Source organism: Miniopterus natalensis, chromosome 10, assembly GCF_054644295.1.
Source record: "Miniopterus natalensis isolate mMinNat1 chromosome 10, mMinNat1.hap1, whole genome shotgun sequence".
NCBI classification, from domain to species: domain Eukaryota; kingdom Metazoa; phylum Chordata; class Mammalia; order Chiroptera; family Miniopteridae; genus Miniopterus; species Miniopterus natalensis.
This window is the reverse complement of record NC_142090.1, coordinates 77,052,603-77,074,145: the sequence shown is the minus strand read 5'-3', so window position 1 is coordinate 77,074,145 and position 21,543 is coordinate 77,052,603. Positions and strand designations below refer to the sequence as shown.

The 21,543-nt window shown below is 48.2% G+C and overlaps 1 protein-coding gene across 1 annotated transcript; it reads left to right on the top strand.

Annotated features, from left to right (window-relative positions):
• Positions 1–251: 251 nt before the first annotated feature.
• SCRN1 (secernin 1) lies at positions 252–21,282 on the top strand. The gene is made up of 7 exons (XM_016222322.2): positions 252–410; positions 9,726–9,907; positions 11,089–11,291; positions 13,327–13,521; positions 14,633–14,798; positions 18,142–18,322; positions 20,009–21,282. The coding sequence occupies exons 1-7, from the start codon at positions 252–254 to the stop codon at positions 20,165–20,167; spliced, it is 1,245 nt and encodes a 414-aa protein (XP_016077808.1). The 3' UTR covers positions 20,168–21,282.
• Positions 21,283–21,543: the final 261 nt, after the last annotated feature.

Sequence of the window (21,543 nt, the reverse complement as noted above, 5' to 3'; positions counted from 1 at the left end):
ATCTCATCGCACTTTTGGCCGGCACTGCTGTTTGTTGCAGATCTGAGCTTGTTTGATCCCACGGAGCACTAAACACTATCTGGGCTCCGCAGCCTGGTAATTCTACTCCAGGCGCCCGCCTCCGTGTGCCAGCTGGGAGCGCGTCCCAGTTCAATGCTCAGGCTGTGTCAGCCGGTGAAATGGGCCCCAAGGACTCAGGGTGGGAGCTAGGCCCGCTCCCATTCAGCCTGTGGCGTCGCTCTCTTCTCAGGATGGCTGCAGCTCCTCCCAGCTGCTGCTTGGTGGCCTTCCCGCCTCGTGCCAAGGACGGTCTGGTGGTGTTTGGGAAAAACTCGGCTCGGCCCAGGGATGAAGTGCAGGAAGTTGTGTATTTCCCGGCCTCCGATCACGAGCCCGAGAGCAAGGTGGAGGTAAGTGAGGTTCTGCGGTCTCCCTATGAGTGCGGGCGCTCTTCCTCTCGCTACGCCCAGGGCGCCGTAAGGTCTCCCCTGGAAGTCTGCCCTCCAGTCCAGACGGTCAGGCCAGCTCTGTTGACTCCCACGTCCATGAGGTTTGTGTATGGCCTTCAAAACAGGGTCCTGTGGAGGATTCCGGGTTTGTTGCGATGACCCCTATTTTATAATTAAGTAAAACATTTGCACGGTTCCAGAGTCAAGTCTACAGAACAAGGCACAGGCAGACTTCGGAGATAACGCTTTGGTTCTAAGCCACCGCAACAAAGCGAATATCATGATAAAACGAGCTGGGATCTTTTTGCTGGTGGAGTGTCCGGCCTTCCATTTGTAAATAACGCAGCCTCTGTGGAGTACTAACTGGACTGATCCAAAGGGGTGACCATCTTTTAAGTTATATAAATGTCTAATCGCTGTGCTGACACCCGAAACTGATACGATATTGTGTGTCAACTGCAACTGAAAACAAAACACAAAACAAAGCACAATAAAACGAGGGGTGCCTAGAGTCCGAGGAGTCTAGCTTCTGTTTTCCTCATTTCTTCCATTTCCTTTTTCTCCTATTGGTAACCATGTTTGGGAAGTTTTCTGGTTTATTCTTTCATTAAAACAATGACACATATATGTGGTGAACCACACCCACCCACGCAGGTGCACATCCACGCCCCCTTCCCTCCTCGCTCAGGTGCCGTGCGCAGTCCGCTTCCCTCCACTGGGCTTCCTTCGGCTAGACCAGATCTGGGAGACCCTCCGCGTGGCTGGCAGAGATGCCCTCCATTCCCCACTTAGAGCCGCACGGTGCCCCCTCCTGTGGGTGAATCATAGTTCAGCCCGCCCCCTGTTGCTGGAAATTTGGGTTGGTTTTCAGTGTTTTGCTATTTACGAGCAGTGCTGAAGCGAATAGCACTTCGTCGGCCACAGTGTCTGGTCTTGGTTTATCTTTTCTTATTATGTTAAAAAAAAAAAAAAAAAAATCCAGCTATTCCTACTTTGAGTGCTTACATAAAACAGTTTTTGTCAGTGTTTCTTTGGGATCAGTGCCTAGAAGTGGGATTGCTGGGCCACAGGGTAAATCAGTGTGCACTTCTGTTAGATATTACCAGGTTTCCTTGTAGGTGGCGTTCCATTTTGCATTCCCACCAGCAATGCAAAACAAGGCCCACCTCCCCGTATCCCTAGAGGGTGTTGTCGGACTTTCATGATGGCTGTTTTGTTAAGTTTACATTCTGCTATTTTACTAAAATACTTTTATTGGCTGGGCCAGCACTTATCATAGATTCTTTTGGGGTTTCCAGGTAGATCGTTATGAAACCTGCAAATAGAGGTAGTTCGATTGCTCCTAAATCTAGTTGTTTTCTTGTCTGATGGGCCCCTAGCTTGGACTCAACGTCAGTGGTGGTGGCGACTGTGGGTGCTTGTGCCTTTGTGCCTGACCTGAGTGGGGCAGCCTCTGATGCTTCCCCATTGAGCGAGGTGCTGGCTTTGGGACTGAGAGTCACACAGCTTTATCATGTTAGAAAGTAGACATCAATTCCTATTTTGAGTGTTTCGAAACCCCCCCCAAGGAATAGATGCTAAACTTTGTTAAAGGTCTTTTCGGTCACTTAGCAGGCATCTCGGATTCGGACTGTCGAGGTGTCGCGGTGCTTGTGTCCACGGAACCCTGGTTTGACTTAGCAGTGGCCCGAAGCTCGAGAGTAGTGACGCTGGCCATTCGGCCACGCCGAGGGGAAGCCGGAAAGTGCCTCCCTTAAGTGAAACGGTGAAAGGTCTCATCTTAAGGTGTTTTAGCATCTCGCAGCATCACAAGAAGAAGGGCGAGGTATTTGGGGAGACAGGCTGTATTCACATAACTCTTATCACAGTATATTGTGGCTTTTGTTGTTGTTGATAATTCTTACCCGAGGATGCTTTTTTCAGTTGCTTTTCGGAGAGAGTGGAAGGGGGGAGGGGGAGGGAGAGAGACACGGATGCGAGGGAGCCACGTCGATGGGCTGCCTCCCGGACGCCCCGACTGGAGCGGCGACCTGCAGGCCCGGGGCATGCCCTTGACCGGGAATCGAACCACGACCCTTGGGTGCACGGGCCGGCGCTCTCACCACTTAGACATGCCGGCCAGGGCTACAGTGTATTGTTTTAATTGTTCTATTTTGCCATTAGTTATCGTTCATCTCTTACTGTGCCTAATTTATGAATTAAACTTTCCCACAGGTATGTTGGTATAGGAAAAAACATAGTATAGAGAGGGTTTGGTACTATCAGGCATCCACTGGGGGTCTTAGATATCTCCCCCGCAGATAAGGGGAGGCTACTGTATAAATACGTCTGAAATAAATATTTTAGAAAAATTTGTTTTCCTTTTTGGGGCATAGGCTAAATAAATATTTTAATCTCACGGTTACAGTCGTTTTAGGAAATAGATTCTTTTCACTAGCTAGCCCACGGTATGTTATTACTCACATACACTGTAGGTTGAAGTTTGTCCCCTTGCATGAATAAGTGTAGCTTGATACGCCCCAGAATGAGTGTCTCAGGCAGCCCTGACCTCTTTTCTGGGTCTCATCCCTGTGTCTTGAGCTAGCTCTGCAGGTAAAATAACCCCACACGCCTGAAACCAAATTCATTTTTCCCATCTCATTTGCTCCATTTCTTTGAACAGCTCTGTTGTTTGCCATGTAGTTTAATCTAGAAACCCGAGGGAAACATCGGCCCTCGTTTCCCCGCTCACCCCCAGATGCACGGGGACAGCTGTGACTGAGTCCTGCTGTTTCCTCTCCTGTGTCCCCATCTCCTCCCACTGCCCCATCTCATTCAGACCCACCCCCGTCTCCCTTCTATAATCTGCTTATTGGTGTCCCAGTCTCATTGTCCTGGAGTCTTATCCCTGCGGGGTCACCAGAATCCCCCCTTCCCCCAAAACACAGCTCTGTCACTGCCTTGTTTAAAAGTTCTGGGCTGTGTTTACAGGACCAGAGTCCCAGCTGATTTGTGTGCCAACAGGGTGCTCACTTTTCCCTCTTTCAAATTAATAGACTTAGTTTTTAGAGCAGTTTTAGGTTTACAGAAAAATGAACAGACAGTACAGAGAATTCCTATACATAACCCCTCACCACCCCACCCCACCTGCCAGCTTCCCCTCTTATGAACATCCTGCCTCGGTGCGGAGCGTTTGTTGGAAGTGATGAGCCAGTAAACACCTGCCATAGTTTACATTGGGGCTCACTCTTGGTGTTGTACATCCCATGGGTTTGGACAAATGTGTAATGACACATACCCACCATTAATTACAGTACCAGCCAGCACAGTTTCCCTGCTATAAAAATCCTCTGTGCTCCACCTGGTCATCCCTCCTGCCCCCAACCCCTGGCAACCACTGATCTTTCTACTGCCTCCATAGTTTTGCCTTTTCTAGAATGTCACGGAGTTGGAATCACACAGTATGTAGCCTTTTCAGATTGCCATCTTTCACTTAGTGATTTGCGTTTAAAGTTCTTCCATGTCTTTTCCAGGCCCGACAGTGCATTCCTTTTCAGCGCTGAGTAATATTCCACGCCTGGGTGTACCATCGTGTACTTTTCTTCACCCGTTGAAGGACATCTTGGTTGCGTCCAAGTGTTAGCAGTTAGGAATGAAGTTGCCAGAAACATTTGTGCGCAGGGTTTTTTTTGTGGACATAAATTTTTAACTCACTTGGGTGAAGATACTTTTTAATGTAATTTTACATTTTGAATAGGTAATATATTAATGTGGTTCAAAGATTAAGTGATACAAAAAGGTTTACAGTGAGAAGTCTTGCTCCCACTTATTCCAGTCGACTCAGATTCCCACGTTATGTAGCCCTTTCTATTAATTTGTGGACATAAATGTGAATACTTAGCCTTTTCTTTTTCTTTTTTTTATGAAAGTAGCACATTATATACATTATTCTGAAACTTGATTTTTTTAAATATAGAAGTTTAAACTTATTGAAAAGGCCTACAATTTGCTTTTTCCTGTTTAATAATATTTTCTGAAGAGTTTTTACTATCTGTACGTAGAAATGATGATTTTTTTTTACAGCCGATAGTAGTCCATTGTGGAGATATTCCATAACGTATTTCATCAGTTTTAAAGAACTGACTAGTGCTGGGAGATTCTGTGACCCTAGGTCTCAGTTCCCAAACTCCTCTTTAGCACATGCTCCTGAATCTGCTTTTCAAACTTAAGCTCACGCCTTTCATTCCCTCACAGTTATACCTGTCACTTGTTCCAAGGACCGAAGGGCAGGTTCTTTTCCATATTTGGGCCTATGAGCCACCGTAACTATCATGCTACTTTCATAACAGCCCCCACTGGCATATAGAAGTTATTTTTTCCACTATGGGAGTGAGAGCTTCCCACAGAAACCCATCTATCCCTCAGCCATCTCGTGATATTTTAAACATGCATATTCTGTGCTTTTCCTAGAAATGTTATACTGAGTGTTGACGTCCCAGACACTCATTTTCTGAGAATGACCACGTGCAGAAAGTCATCCTGATGACTCATCCACTCACCCACCCACCGTCCCAGCTGGTCCATCCTGGCAGGCGGTCTTCCCTTCCAACTTGTCCAGCTCCCCACCTTTTAACCTCCCGTCAGTCCGTCCACCTGTCTGCCCATCCATCTGTCATCTACTGTATGTCAAGGTCACTTTGCTGGAGACTGCAAGAACCAGAGATCGGGTCCTCCGGTGCAGAGCTCCTATTTCTAAAATTACATGCCACGCTTCCATTCAGTGCACAGTGTCTGAGCCCAGGCCTCTGCACTGCCCATCCTCGAAGATCTCACAGCTTCAGGGAAATAAAAAGCAGCTCTTCTAAAATGCAGTCGACATCTTTTGTCTTAATTTAGACTCATCTGAACCTTAAGGGCACATTTTCAAAACCAGTCAAGGAGCAGACAAGACACTGGGATACAATTTTTTTAAAAAAACCCAACGAACCAAGCAAAACCTGTCGGTGAGGATGAGCAGTGCTGCTTGAGAGTTGCAGATTTTCTGAAACTAAAAATACTTCTCTGAACGCAGCCCGTTGCCCCGCCTTCTCCTTTCCTACGCTGAGGATCCGGCTGACTCATCAGCTCCCTCCGTGGCTCCCGCTAGCGGAGCCGGGCTGCGCTCCCATCTGAGGCCAGCAGGTCGGACAAAGGCTGTGCTTCACCCACTCAAACGCCCGCTGTGTGCGTCTCTATCGCCCCTTTCACGGGCGAGATCCAGAAATAGTATGTGCCGGAATGTGCTCGGGCAGGCGGCCGCCTGAAGCTGACGGTGCTTTTCCATTTTTGAGACAATCACGCAAAGTAATAGAGGGCTTGCTCTGCAGGAGAATTGTCTCCTGTCCTTGACTCTAGGGCCTGGTCAAAGCTCATCTTTTCACTCTCTGACCTGGCACGTGTCCCCACGAGCCACCTGAAGGGGTGGCAAGCTCCATTCAGGCGATACCTTTAAAACCTCCACCATCAGGCAGTTCTGAGGTTTAGAAGTCGGCCTCCCCACGCTCCCCGCTCTGGGCGCTCTCCTGTTGCTACGAGGCCGTGGCCTGGTCCCCCAGAGGTCACACTAGCCGACAGATCTGTTTCATTAAAGGCTGGTTAGGAGTGGATGTGGGGGAGCAAGACAATCTGCTCGTCACTTTCGCAGCTTAATAACCAAAGCTGATGCCAGACCCGTCCCTTAAAGATTGATCGTTTAAGTAGTGAGTGTTTTATGTTTTCTTTCCCTTTTCTAATATAAATTTGGGCCCTGGCCGGTGTGGCTCAGTTGGTTGAGTGTCATCTCAGGCACCAAGAGGTCACTGGTTCCATTCCCCGTCAGTGCATGTGCCGGGGTTTCGGGCTCAATCCCCAGTAGGCGGCCTGCAGGAGGCAGCCATTCAATGTTTCTCTCTCACTGATGTTTCTCTCTCTCTCCTTCCTCTCTCTCTCTCAAATCAATAAAAACATTTTTAAAAAAGAAATTTGGCTAGGAATTTTGACTAGGGGAACTAAACTGTAATTGTTTTCACCTCACTGAAAGATTTCGGGTGCTTTTTGTGTTTTTTTTTTCCTGGTGAGGCCTCTGCTACCTCAAATCCCACTTACTCTCTGCCTCGTTAGTAATGTGGCGAATGTGAAGGCCGTTTGAAAAGTGCCTGCCTGCCTGCCGTGTTCATGCTCTAGGTGTCTGACTTACAACGTTTAGTTAATTATGTCCTGTGCAAATGTCCCTTATTTGGAGGTTTGCTCCCCAAGTGGGGCTTTAAATAACCCATCTGAGCAAGACAAGCGTGTCCATGCTCCCCAGCCCTCCCAGACCTGGTGCGATTAGCCAGATTTCAAACACGGGGGAGTGCGTGTGAGCTGCAGCCACAGAAGGGCCCGTGTCAGGCCCGGGCTTCTGCGGTTCATGACAAAGATGCCCCGAGGGGCGGGTGTTCGGGCTCACCAAGGCCTGGGTGCACGCACATGCCTCCTCCGCACCCCCCCTCTGTAGCCCATGAGGGGGATCCTGGGCCTCGGCTTTCCGCCCACTGCTTAGGAGAGACTGAGCTGGCCCATCTGGCTGCTTGGGGATCTCCTTCCTCCCTCCTCATTATGAGTTTGGCCTGAAAAGTGTCAAGTTGGCTGCATATATTTTGAACTCCGACAAAGACCATATGGTCTTTCTGATTCAATTGTCAACAGTTTTGTTAGTCATTACTTACTGAACTCCTGCAGTCCTGCGACTCAGTGGCATCACAGTAGTTCTCCTAAGTGGTACGGTGGGGACTTCCCTGCACCAGGAACACACCTGTGACATCCCCCATTATCCACCTGTGTCCTGCCCTTTATTCCAGACCGACTCAAATGTCACCCACTTGTAAAGCCTCTGGCCGCTTGGATGTGTTCCCTCTTCCCTTTAAATCTCTATTATGCTCCCTTGACCTTTGTTACTCATTCACTCATTCACTCACTCACTCATTCATTCATCCATTCAAGAAAAGGTTTATCGATGTCTCGTATGTACCAGGCTTGGGCTAGATCAGTGAGCTGAACAGCAGAGACGCCTCCCTGCCCCCGTGGCAGGAGCACACACAAACAGCACGTGCGATTCCCGAGTCAATCAGATGTTGTTTTGGGATAAATGTAATGGATGAGAGAAAGCAGAGCAGGGGTGGGTTGGTCAGAAGTGTAAGGGGATGGAGGGGCAGGATGCAGTGCATTTTAAGTAGACAGGTCTCAGTGACACTTACTGAGGCTGGCCTGGGGGTCATAGCAATTTCTGCTGTGCCTTCTCCATTTTTCCCAACCAGAAGGATGGGGTTGGACATCTCATTGATTTATCTGCCAGCAGCACTTAGCACAAAATGCTTTGTGTGTGGTTGACACTCTGTAAGTAATTGGTGAAATGGAAATGAATGTGTAAAAATGAATTTGAGGGCAAATAAGTAAACCCGTTTCCTATTTTCACTTTTTTCTTGCCTGTAAAAAATCATGATAAACCTGTGCTTAAGAATCTGAGATTCCTTCCGACTTATTCTTTTCAAGACAGAATTTGTCACTGGAGCTCAGTGCACACAGGGCTTTTGAAGACTGTTGGGCAAAGCCTGGACTCCTTTTTACATAAAAGAGTGCAAGTTTAAGATATAAACTCCAGTTACATGTAGACGAACACAGAGGACCCTGGCTTAGTTGTTTACTGCTTTGGCCAGGTTTTGCTCTAAAAGAATCATTTCGTAAAGTAAATGACTTTTGGCAACCGAATGAGGGAAAGCACTTCAAGGGTATATTTTAGTATCAATTCACCATGAAAAACTCCATGTTGTCCTGACAACCTCCGGCTTTCATTAGCTTTCAGTTGACAAATATTCGTCAGGTGAAATAACATTATCCCAGCGCACAGCCACATCCACCATGGATGGCGAAGATGCAGATGCCACGTGACCAATGAGTGTGCATTTCGGCTGTTACTTGTGGGTTAGAGATTATGGAAAATCAATGCGGTGGAACTTCCTGGGCTGCATTCAGCCGATATAATTGGGTCTTGAGACAAAAAAAGATCTAAGGCTGCAGTTGATCCAATGCTTTCAGCTTCCTCATTTAAAATGTAAATGGCTGCTGTAGCTGATACAGTTGTCCCTTGAGAGCTGAAGCGCTCCGTGTGATTTAGAGCCCTGACTTCCATAGTGCATTCGCCACACACGGGGCGCATGGCAGACTGATGGAATGTCAGACAGGAGGCCCCTTCTGCGTGACCTGGCTTAGTTATCCAGCCGAGTTCTCCCGTGGGCCCAAAGTGGGGGGGGGGGGAGCCAGCAGGGAAGGCTCTGAGGTACCCGACCCCAGGCCCACGCCTGTTCTTCCATTGGCGTCTCAATGCACTTCAGCCGGTTCTGTTGTTTTCACTCTTCCATGTAAGGGTTTGTGTGAAGGAAGGGTTCTGAGGCTAAAGACACTTGGAAAGAACTAGTTTGATCTCGACTGGCTCATTCATTTTCCAGGTAAAGACACAGTACCTGGGGGAGGTGAGACCACAGCTCCACGTGGCATGACTGTGGTTCTCGTAGCAGTTAGAAACCCACCTCTTTGGGACTGTTCCCGTATGTACCCACCTCAGGGGCTGAGTGTGGGGATCAACTGGGACAGACAGGGAAGCACAGTGTACAAGAGAGTGTGCGCTTAATGCGTTAGTTAAATGTAAGGTATTGTCATTTTCTCATTTCTACCACTACAGCAGTCTTGTAGGTTGTCAAACTGTGCTCCAGGGAACCCTAGCGATCATTGCCGGAGGCTTAGGGACCTCCCGTCTTCACACAAAGCATCTTCTTTTTTCTACGTCAGGCTTCTAGGTAAAGTTTCTTTTACAGATAGGGCTCTATACTGTTAACAATGTCTGAAAACCTCTGATAGAGATGGGTTTTTGCAACTGAGAGTAAATAGCTATGTCTGTTTGAAATGCTGGCATTCATCTGTGTCTATTGAAGTGATTAGCCACAGAATATTCAGATGGGCTGAATCCTGGTTCAGGAAGATGACCGCCATAGATGTAGCATCATGGACAGGCCGGTTGGAACCAAAGAGACTAAGAACTGAGTAACTGGCAAGACAAAGACACCGTGGAGACCTGTCAGCCGCACTGAGATTTGGGGTGTCTTTTAAGTCCAGTATTCCCAAGGCCTTTTATTTACTTATTTGGTCTGTTTGTAACTGATGTGGTGGTTCAGTGTAAGTACCAAGGTGAGAACTGAGTGGTACCTGACAGGCGATGGCCCCTTCTTTCCTGTCTTCATTTTTTAGTGCACTTACATTTCAATCGACCAAGTTCCCAAGACCCACGCCATTGTGATAAGCCGACCTGCCTGGCTTTGGGGGGCAGAAATGGGAGCCAATGAACACGGAGTGTGCATCGCCAACGAGGCCGTCAATGCCAGAGAACCGGCGGCTGAGACGGAAGCCTTGCTGGGCATGGATCTGGTCAGGTACTGGTGATTCTTTGAAACAACTGCCCAGGATGAGTGGGGGATGGACACAGGATTTATCTCCCTCCAGACCTCATATTTTATAACACAATGCTCCCCAAGAAGATGTGTGCCATTTGATATAAACTTTGAGGTGATGGGAAAACAAAGAATAGATTACAGTGATTATTCAGTAATAAAAAATAAACAGATATTGATACATGCTACAGCATGTCGAATCTCAAAAACATTATGCTAAGCGAGAGAAGCCAGACACAAAATGTCACATCCTGTATGATTCCATTTCTATGAAATACCTAGAAAAGGCAAACTCATGGAAACAGCAGATTAGTCATTGCCCGGGGAGCAGGCTTCCTTTATCTCTCAGTCATTTGTTTTTCGGCCACAGTGTGCTGCTTCTCCAAACTTACTGATCACTTGTTTGATCTTGGGCACCTGTGCTATATATTTTCATGTTCATCATCTCATAAAACCCATCCTCTTATCGACCCAATGATATAGGCGCTTATTTTATAGGTGACACAAAACTGAAGTTCAAATATATTATGTAACCTGCCCAAGGTCACACGGAGGGCAAGAGCTGTGCCCTATTGAAGGGGTCTATTAATTGGAAGTGCTGGGAGGAGATCGCTGTGTCACTTCAGAAGAAATACTTTTTGATAGCTGACGCTGTAAGCCACCCAGTAGAGATAGGCTCATGGGCAGGCTGAAAGGCAGAAAACCATAGGAAAGGATTGCTGGCGTGCTGAGCAGCAGCCCCTTCCTGCCGAGATCTCTGAGCCGGCTGTACGCACCCAAGACGATGGCTGGCTGTGGGACACTTTGATGACCGACCAACCAACCTGATGTAGAACAGCAGCGAGCAAGGCTGGACTCGGCAGAGATTTCCTTTTGCCCAGAGGTGGGAGGGTAGAGGCAAGAGGGTGGATAAGCCAACAAAAGGGGTCTTGCTAAGAGCTAGAGGGGAGCTGGCCAGGTCCATGGGAGACAGCTAGAAAAGAACAAGGGAGGTGGCTGAGCCACTGGGGTCCTGACTCTTCTGTGTATGTGGGCTGGGGATGCCCAAAGACAGAAAACACCCCCACACTTCAAAACTCAGCCTCCTCCCAATCTTTGGTTACTATGGTAATACTAACATGGCAGGAAATGAATGAGGTATACCTCTGGTTATCTTACTTCAGGCTTGGTTTAGAAAGAGGGTCAACGGCTAAAGAAGCCTTTGATGTCATCATTGCCTTGTTGGAAGAACATGGACAAGGTGGGAATTATTATGAAGATGCAGGCTCCTGCCACAGCTTCCAGAGTGCTTATCTGATTGTGGACCGTGAGGAGGCCTGGGTGCTGGAGACCGTAGGGAAGTACTGGGCTGCTGAGAAAATCACAGGTGAGTGGGTGTGGATGGCGAAGAGCTTCGTGGGCAGAAAAGGCCGGGATAGATGTTGCCTGCTGCTGCTGCAGACTGTCTCTGTGTTGCCTCTCATCTCTGGGCTGCTGCTTCTAGAGAGGGAGCTGGAGTCTTCTGAACCCAGAGTGAAGGGATGTCCACACTTGGGAAGCATACTTCTGACATTTCCTATTTTCTGTTTGCTTTCTGGGCAGGACCCATTTTAGACTACCAGCAGTTTCATGATCCAAAAGTGTTACTCTGTTAATCGGCCAAGGGGATGGTGATTTTTTCCATTCCATTTATGATAGGTCAATGGGTTACTGCAACAGGGAGTTGCCCCTGATCACCCCAGCCCTGGAGCTCTTTGTGCTTGGACTGTTCCTCTAAAGGAGGAATTTGGATTTGTAGGACTGTTGAGTTCTTCTGCGCCAATAAGCCCATGTCACTGGGAGACAATGTTTCTAGACCAGCAGAGGCTAGGGAATCTACCTAGAGGGATTTGCTGCCCAATAAATTTCTGCTCTGTGCTTCCTGCAGCATCTTGTTCTAAGACAGTTCTGAGGAAGGAAATGTTAGGGATGGGAGTGGCTGTCTTGTATCATCGCCTCAGCACCCTCATACTCTGGACAGGATGGAATCCCAGAGTGGGCCCAAGGGCTTCCAGGAGGACTAAAGAGTTCTAAGAATTGGATAGCGAAGCCCCTCTTATATTCCTTAGGCCTGGATGACAAATACATGGCACGTTCACGCAGCTCTCCACTCCCATGCCCATGGCAGACATGGCTAGTAGATCACAGAACTCTTCTCTTGTTGAACTGAAACTTGGCCTATGTATTTTTTGCAACTGAATTTACCAGGAAGCTTCTTCCAGTTCTTTAGAAATAATGTCAGGGCTGAAACCTGTTTGCCATCTGTCTGAGGGGTGACTGGAACCAAATCTGAGCTGAGTTAGAAGCAGAAGATCTGTTGCAATAGCTGGGAATCAAGGCTGTTGTTTTCTGTGGCCTAAGTCAGTCCAGCGATCAGGGTTGCTGTGGACAATGGGCACGTTGTATCCTAGAAAAGGTTGCTCCACCCAGGCAGTGAGATCTGGCTGTGGTTTCTTGACTAAGCTGTGCAAAGTCTGTCTCCCTGGAGGAGGGGGCGGCTTCTCATTCTCACAAGGGTACAGAATGGCACCTTGAAGCAATCTCAGAGCGTTTCTCCACCCACATCTGCCCCATATACCCAGGTGTGCCTGCCTGCCCTACTTCTATAGTAGCTACAGAACTAATGTAGCTGGTGTGGCCCAACAGGTCTCCAAGCCTCCTGCGATGCTGGAACTTAAAACTCCCTTAAGAAAAATTCTCCTAAAATAAAGTCTTACTATTGAATGGTCCATCAAGGAGACTATTGGTTCATGCTGAAAAGCAACCATATTGCTTTTAATTACAATGTAAAACTTTTTGATATATTGCATTTTAGCTTAGTCTCACTTCAAAATACAGCTTAAAAATCCATCTTATCAAAATGAATGTTGTCTTTAACTATTTAAATTGAAAATATCCCAACCATTCCTTGGACTCATTGATTTCATGTCTCCTGATTGCAGTAGTGTGATTGCAGTAGGATTTAATGAACTCTGGCCCCTGAATGCTAAAATTTTTGAAAGCAAATGACTATTATAAATCAGCCCTCTAGAAAAATAACATGTGTAGAATTATTCACAAGTCTTAAAAAAATCTTAGTGTAAATAATGTCAAAATCAAGTATTTAGGCCAAAGCTATTTTTAATTTTTATTTATTATTTTTATTTAAGATCAAGTGACCGTTGCTCGTTTACAACGTGATGACGCTGGTGGGGATTGGTCAGACCTTCTGGGAGATCTTCTCAGAAGAGGGCCAAGGATTGGCTGTTTCTCTCTTCAAACATGGAATTTGTTTCATCCCTGTAGTTAGTCACGTTTCAGGAGAGAGATTCCCTGTAAATTTCCTTTTCTTGATTAAGTCTTTGTTAGTGTATTTCCAACTAACTGGGCTTTGTACTCTGCAGAGGGCGTCAGGTGCATTTGCAATCAGCTTTCACTCACCACTAAGATTGATGCAGAGCATCCTGAGCTCAGGAGTTACGCTCAGAGTCAAGGCTGGTGGACGGGAGAGGAGGAGTTCAATTTCTCCGAAGTTTTTTCTCCAGCTGAGGACCAGCTACACTGCTGTGCAGGCAAAGACAGCTTAGAAAAGCAAGAAGGTGAGCCATTACATCCCTTACGACTCTCCCTCTCACACCCTTTGTCTTGTGGCTATTTTAGAGAACTCAACTTAGGAGGGTGAGCATGGAGGAGCAGAGAATAGACCTTGTATATAGAGACCGACTTGTGTTAAAGTCCCTGATGTTCAGGCAAGATGAGACGTTGCATTTATTCTTACAGGATGCTTTCTTATCCGTGGAAGTTTGCTGCTGCTATTTCTTCTTTAAACACTGTCATTGTGATGCTTATTGCAGCCTTCCTTATACCTCAGCGTTTGTATATTTCAACGATCTTCTCCCTAATTTAATCTTCCCATTAGCCTGTCTTTTGGGAGCATTGTCTTTTACTCATCTTAGGATCCCCTTGTGACACCTGTTATAGTCCTTTGTTCCATGAACATTTATTAAGTTAACTGTTGAATTTTCTTCATGAGCCCTCTGTCTTCCACCCAATTATCAACTTAGTCAGAACCCATATTTAGGTAAATATGGTGATTGGATCCAGCTTGTTACTTTTGTGCCCGAGCGGAAACCCTTCCAAATAAATCTCAACGGCCACATTTTATATCTGCTAGTGATACATGTGTTTTGTTTAGTCAAACCTTTGATCATTTAGAATACCAGCCAGCACACTATGACCTGTCGTCAGCCACCTGTTTTGTAACTAAAATTTTATTGTGACGGAGCCACACCTGTTTGTTTGTGGCTGCTTCTGTGCTGCAGGGGCAGAGGTGAGCGGTTGCAACAGGTAAGTTACAACAGAGATTGCATGGCCCATAGGTCTAAAATATTTATCTGGCTCTTTAAGAAAAAGTTTTCTGACCCTTAATCTAGAAGAACATTTAAAGACTTTTCTGTAGAACTTAATAAATATATTCTGGACAGGATGTTACACACTGGTCAGGATTTATTCCATGGCCACACCTAGCCACAAGGGAAGCTGGGAAATACAGTCTATAGTTAGGCAGTTATGTTCCCAGCTATAATTTAGGGGTTCTGTTATGAAAAAGGTAAAGGAGTGAATGGATTTTGGTTAGCAACCTGCCACAGTTAAATCTCTCTTCTCCCTGTCCCTGTCCCTGTCCGTCTCCCTCTTCCTCCCTCTCTTCAGAAAGCATCACTGTGCAGACTATGATTGACATCTTACGGGACAAAGCCAGTGGCGTCTGTATAGACTCCGAGTCTTTCCTCACCACAGCCAGTGTAGTGTCTGTCCTGCCTCAGAGCAGCAGCTCACCGTGCATCCACTACTTCACTGGGACCCCAGATCCCTCCAGGTTCGTCTGAACACAGTCACGTAAGCAGAAAGCCTGTGCCTCCCTCCAAAGCTTGTCCAGCAAGTGTGCACCGAATTCCCGCACCGCCTTTTGCACAGCCGAGTCACACTGTTTAGTCTTTCTCAGTGTGGCCTTGCAGCACAGAGAGCTTCCATTAAAAGATGTCCTTAGCTTTAGTCACACAGCATTCATCAAGATCATGGGATCCAGTTGTTTTAAATTAAGCAAATACGTATCGAGTGTGTATCACGGGCCAGGCATTGTGCTGTATGTGGGGGATGCAAAGCTAAACAAGACACATTGAGGCAGCGATTACAGGACTGCCCAAGACTTGTCAAAACAACCAATTCCCATGAGTTAGAGGGCAAAATGGCCCAGAGGTGAGGCGGATGGGAGCAACTTCAAGTGCCCTGGCTAATACTTTCAGACATTGTATTTTAAGGGGTTGCTTTCTGCCCAGGAACTTCAGCAAAGAGGTTAAGAGCATAGCTTCTGGAGTAAACTGCCAGGATTCTGAATTCCACCTCAGTCGGTTAGTAGCTGGACAAGTTACTTAATACCTCTAGGCTTCCGTCTCTATACTGTACAATGGGGATAATGCTGGTCTCTAATTTTACCTGCTTGTTGGGCCTCATTTGTATTTTTCAATTACAGTTTACATTCAACATTATTTTGTATTAGTTTCAGGTATGGGCCTCATGTTTTAAACTACTGCCAATATCAATAGATACTTCTAGCAGGACCTGACTATTAAGTTCTGGATAAGCTATTCTTAGTTTTTCATTCACTCATTTATTTATTCAACAAGCACTTATTAAGCATCTACTGTGTACCACATAGTGTGATTTTTGGGTACTAGAGACCAAGTGTGTACAAGGGAAGAGGTGGCATAAAGGAGACGACGAAGAGGAACACTTCACAGAGAGAGGGACTCTTGAGCGCTGGGCATTGACGGAAGAGTAGGAGTTTGTTAGGGACAAAAAGCAGGAAGGACATTCTGGGTAGAGGGAACAGCATGTGCAAAAGCATAGAGGCATGAAAGCTTGTCTCCCAATGCTGGTGACTCAACAGCCTCTTGTGAGCGCTCCCTGCTGGCCTTCAGGGGTATGTGCGGGCACTGGAAGCGCCTGGAAGGCTTTGCCGAGTGAGGTCTTGGACCAATATTGCTCTGTAGGGAGTAGGAGCCTTCAGAGAGGTGGGTTGAACTAAAGAATGATTGTACCTGCCCCCCTCCCTTGTGTCAGACGCCTGCTCTGACAGTGCTTAGAAGACAGGCCTTGGTGACACCAGGGCAGTAAAATAAAGGAATTCTGTTTCCTGGGCTGAAGTGCACACGGCCTAACACAGTTAGAGAAGTGGGCTAGGGTATAACCTTCATATATTGCAAATGGGAAATTTCAAGTAACATTAAAATCAAATTATTCATGGGTCAAATTAATTAAAAAGACCTGAAGGAAGATGAGGAGCCTTCCGGAAGACATTCATTTTTATCTCCCGTGGTCAAATGAGCTGCATTTCCGACAGTGACTGTGGAACTGTCATAGGTTTTCTTTCTTATTCAACATTTCAATATTTCTCTGTAATTGGGCATGTTCAACGTTTTGTATTTTGTCAGCAGGGAGGATAATTACCCACTCCTGGGTTTTAGGTAGTAACAGGAGGGACATTTTACTGGTTCCTGTTAACAGTGAGAGCGTTAGGGAGGTGAGTTGGGGCAGGAAGATTATGATCAAAGAGCAGGGCTGCCTGACTCATCCCTCCCAGGTCGTGTGAGAAACCGCAGGACACGGGCTGACTATTGTTCTGTCTGCTGCCGCCCTTCTCTGCCCTTTGCTCACTGTATCAGTTGTGGATCCTGTTCTCCAACAACTTGTTCTCGAATTCTCTTCTCTCTCCTTCCCTCCCTTCTTTTCCTCTCCTGCCTCCTAGCAAATACCAGGTACTATGTAAGGCTGAGAGTTGGAAGGAGGTGCAGAAGTCGGAGTGCAAGCTAGAGGGAGATACAAAAGAGCTTTAATTCCTCTAAAAGGCAAATTCCATCTTATCAATACTCTGTTGTGTCAGCTGGTGCCTCAGTCATCCATATAGTGACACTGGTTGGCTTTTGTGCACTGGTTCTGTCCTTTGGAAACAGTTTCGCAGTTGTAGGCCAGTATTTGTTAAAGCTCCGCTGACGTGAAGATTCACAGAGGGAAAGGGTGGAGAGGTATCCTCACATTGTGAGACTGTAAAATTCGGAGTTCTGCAGTGAACTCGAGCCAGCAAGAACCGATTACATGAGTACTTCCCGACTCTGTGTTCAGTGATGTTACGTTAGTAGCTTGAAATGGGCCACAGTGGGTGTATTTACACCACAGAAATTGGCAGACACCATTAACTAGGGCTTATTTCCCTCCCCTTTGACAACAAGATATAGTTGTCAAACCAGCACACCACTGGAGGTCCCCACATCTGGAAGACACACACAAATACTCAACATACAGGGTGGATAAACCAAGAGGGGGAGAGAATTTAAACATTTTCCATTTTAAATAGTAGATGGCTATTTCTCAATCCATTTGTATTAGGCTGTGTACTTCGGCCCAGGAAACAGAAAATAGGGAGGAGGTTCTAGGAAACTTCCTAGAACTGGTGTCTGATGTACTTCAACTAGAGACATATGCCCAGGTATGCGCAGGTATATACACACACACACACACACACAGGTCCATTTTCCCTAAGATACATCCATTGTGCCAAGAGAGCTGAATCGGAGTGTTTGCATTGACCACCTACTGTGCCCACAGCTACCCGCCTTCTCACAGAGCCAGACTTCTGTTTCTCTGTGGTGTGTCCTCTCTGGGGTCCTTTTTTGTCATCTGTCTTAATCGGTCCCTTCCCTGAGTCTGTCAGAGATATTTTTAAAATTTCCAAATGAGGTAGAGCCTAAAATAAAAGAGAGCGCGAGATGGGGTCTCAGAGCCTTCCTTTCCAGGAGGCCACTTTCCAGCAAACCGCGCTAGAGAAGGGCTGCCTCTCTCAACTTAGAGAGAGGACCACGGCGCTTTCTACTTGCCTTACCTTACACGGCTGAAAGGGGCCTCGAATGGTCTTCCCAGAACAGAGCAGGTCTGTCTAGATGTCTCCTCCCTGTAAAGCGGAGAAATTGCAGCTTGGGAAGTGGCAGTTTCACGAAAACATTTACTAAAATATGCAGTTGTCTCTCTCTTCACATGCACCCACCCACCACCCACAACCTACCACCCACCACGGGTTGGCTCAGGAAAGGTTTGCCAAGTGAAAGCACCGCTTCTGGGTTTCCTGGAGCCCCAGCCTGGCTGAAGCACCTCTCCTTTCTCTCCAGGTCCGTATTCAAGCCTTTCATCTTTGTTGATGATGTAAAACTTGTCCCCAAAGCACAGTCTCCCTGTTTCGGGGACGATGATCCTGCCAAAAAGGAGCCTCGGTTCCAGGAGAAGCCAGACCGTCGGCATGAACTGTACAAGGCCCACGAGTGGGCACGTTCTGTCATTGAAAGTGACCAGGTGAGCCTGGGGGTGGGCCCGTGGAGGGGGTCGAGGCCAGAGAGAACAGAGCCAGGAAAGCAGCAACGAGCGAGCTCACCATTCCCCCCCCCCAAAATCCAGAGCCCCAGCAGAAGGGAGGAGGAAGGACCGTGGGTGTTAGATGCTCATCTGCCCACAAGCATTTATTTAACAGCTTGGAACGGGTCCAGTTTCTTTGGAAGAAAGGGACACTTTTTTTTTTTAATCCTCACTTGAGGATACTTTTTCCATTGCTTTTCAGAGAGGCTTGGGAGGGATGGGGAGGGAGAGAGAGAGAGAGAAACATCGATGTGAGACACATCAACCGGTTGCCTCCCATCGGGGGTCCGGGATCCAACCTGCAACTCAGGTACATGCCCTTGACCAGGAATCGAACCTGTGACCCTTTGGTGTACAGTCCGACCCTCTAACCACTGAGCCCTGAGCCAGACCTGCCAGGGCAAGAAAGGGCCACTTTCAGGTAAACCGAGCCTGCATTCTGTGTGGGCCGGGCGAGCACAGGGGACTATACGTGAGGAACATAAAGGGCAACGCAGGCGGCAAACCCAGTGGGTTCAGGAAGCATCTCTGAGAAGGGCGGTCTCAGTCCCAGAACTCACCCTTCCATGCCACAGAAGTAACCATTTTTTACGTGTGAAACTCGCACGGTGCTGTTACATGTTTTCCCTGCCAACCATTTCCCTGGAGCCCTGAGTCCCTCTGGTCCCTGATACCCAGTTCAGTCCGGGGCTGTTCCCAGGGGTTCCCGCCTGTGCATATTCTCTAGGTGGGTGACAGTAAGCCCCGGGTGAAAACATCACCTTCAAGGACATGGTTTTGTGGATATCAGGCAGAGGTAGGAAGGCTGTGCATGCTGAACTCTTCTACACAAACTTTCAGAGACGAGACCGATGGATCGGATGGGTTTTGAAATTTAGAAAAGACTGTTGGTTTGAGTCAGGGGTGGGTGGTCACAGCAGCTTCTCCCTTCAGGGTCTAACTGGGCAAATGAAAGTTTCTCACTGTCGTCCCACTTAGAAGAAGAGATCTCACCGTCTCAGAAAACAAGTGAACTGGGTTTGTTCATGGACTCCTTTATTCATCCAACAGACACTCACTGGGAGTGCCTACGATGTCCAAGGCATTGGAGGGTCGAGCTAGGCCCAGGAGCCCAGGGTCTAGTGGGGACACAGGCAGGTAGACAAAGCTTCACGCAGGAAGAGAACAATTTCCCAGGCCGAAGGGAAGAGCCTGGACTGGGGAGCCCAGAGGAGAGGCTTGGGAAGGGGCCTGAGGATGGGTGCCGGCTGACCAGGCACCGAGGGGAGCACGCTGGCCTGTGCAGCTGTGAGAATCAGTATTGAGTATCGAGTATTGAGTATTGGGCTGGAGGAGTCCAGTCAATTTCAGTCTGGCTGGAGAGAAGGGGCCCTGGCCAGAGGTGGCTACTGAGTAAGAGCCTGCGTGTCACGTCCGGCCTTCTCGCAATGTCACTCAGGACTGTATCCTGAAGGCAGCGGGAAGCTCTGTAGGTATTCTGAGCAGAGCAGTGATGTAACTACATTAGCATCCTGGAAGGATCCCTGTGGCTGTCATGTAGGCCACACTGAATAGGGTGGGTCCCTCACCCCGGGAGGCTTTCAGGGTTCATCGCAATGACCCCCCACTGTGTTTGTCCTTCCCCAGGAGCAAGGTCGCAGGCTGAGGAAGACCATGCTGGAGCTGGAGAAGCAAGGCCTGGAGGCCATGGAAGAAATCCTGGCCAGCCCCGACCCCCTGGACCCCGCCGAGGTGGGGGACCTTTTCTATGACTGCGTGGACACGGAGATTAAGTTCTTTAAGTGAAGCAGGCACCCCCTTCCCCCGTCTTATTTAAAATTTCCCACCGTACTAAGTTACCAGCAAAACAAACCGCTCTCCTGTTCGAGTAAGACGAGAAAGGTCCGCCGGGGCCGCCCCTTCTGAAGCCAGATCGAACTGTAAACTTGTGTTCTGCCCGGAAACTCGAAACGCCCCCTCCGCCGTGTGGTCCCCATCCTCTGCCGTGTGACATGTATCCCGTGTGCCCGTTGTTTTCCTGTGTGACTAGTTGTGGATGTCAAGCTGCTGTTATTGTATTCCAGTGGCAATGGACACATTAGCCTCTTTGGGGGATGATCAGAGTTCATCGGGTCTTGAAAGGCAGGCTCCACAGTGGGAAAGCAAAATCTTTTGAAGTCTTACACTCTCTCAGTGACAGTTTCTTTCAGGTTAACAAAAGCATTGCTTTGACTGGCCCAGGGTCCTGTGTGCGCACCCGAGGGAGAAGCTTCCCGGTGTCCCTTAGTTTGAGTCCTAGTCTGTCTGTATCTGTAGCGCAGAATGTCTCCAGCTGTGTCTTCTCAGGGACACATCTGGAGGGAAGGAATAAAGGGGTCCTGTCCAGTCCCAGCTCTGTCCCGATTCCCGTGACCCTCAAGAACCTACCTTCTGTGCCCTGTGCTGTGTGCCGGGACCCATAAACTGCTTCCACGTGCGGGAAAGCTGGGCGTGTGTCAGCTGACCCGCCCACTTTAGAGCGCCAGAGGCAGCCACACCTGGGGCTTCCCGAGTCACCGCGTGGATCTCCCGGGGGCACGAGGCCCGGCCTGGTTGCCGCCACCTAGTTTAGGGTTCATCAGATGGCCCCAGGGCATAGTTCCACCCCACAGAGCTGCGAAGCTCTCAGCTAACGAGGGGAAGGAGGAACTTCTGACGGTTTCGATTCCAGTTCAAGTAGCTGGAATCTGAGCAGCCGCCACACCATCTCCGCGGAGACTCTCATTAAACCGATTTGTTTCCAACGTCGTGTTCGCGTGAAGGATTGGACTTATCACCGGAGCACAGAAAAGCGTGTGAGGAAGAGCAGATGGGCTCAGCACTGGGAACACAGAGGGCAAGCAGGCCACAGATGGAGAAGCATTTCGCTCCAGAGTAACTGCCCAGCCTGTTGTATCCCACAGAGCTGTGTGGGGAGCAACTGGCTTTCCCTGGGCCTTCCCTTTATCACCCCCGCCCCCCCCCCATGTGTCCCAGTAGCTGCCTTCGGACTGGTGGCTGAAGTGGGCAGGTGGTTTGGGGGGACGCTTACCTCCAGCTACTGGAACTCTCAGCCACTCTGGGAACGGCAGGGGGCAGGGATGATGAATGTGGTAACACACCAGCTGGCGGGAGCACAGCAGCTTAATTACTCCTGGCGACCC

Coding starts and splice junctions, on each gene's coding strand:
- SCRN1 (XM_016222322.2), top strand. CDS start 252: ATGGCTGCAGCTCCTCCCAGCTGCTGCTTGGTGGCCTTCCCGCCTCGT. Junction 9,908..11,088: donor CTGGGCATGGATCTGGTCAG/GTACTGGTGATT, acceptor ATCTTACTTCAG/GCTTGGTTTAGAAAGAGGGT. Junction 18,323..20,008: donor CTGTCATTGAAAGTGACCAG/GTGAGCCTGGGG, acceptor GTCCTTCCCCAG/GAGCAAGGTCGCAGGCTGAG.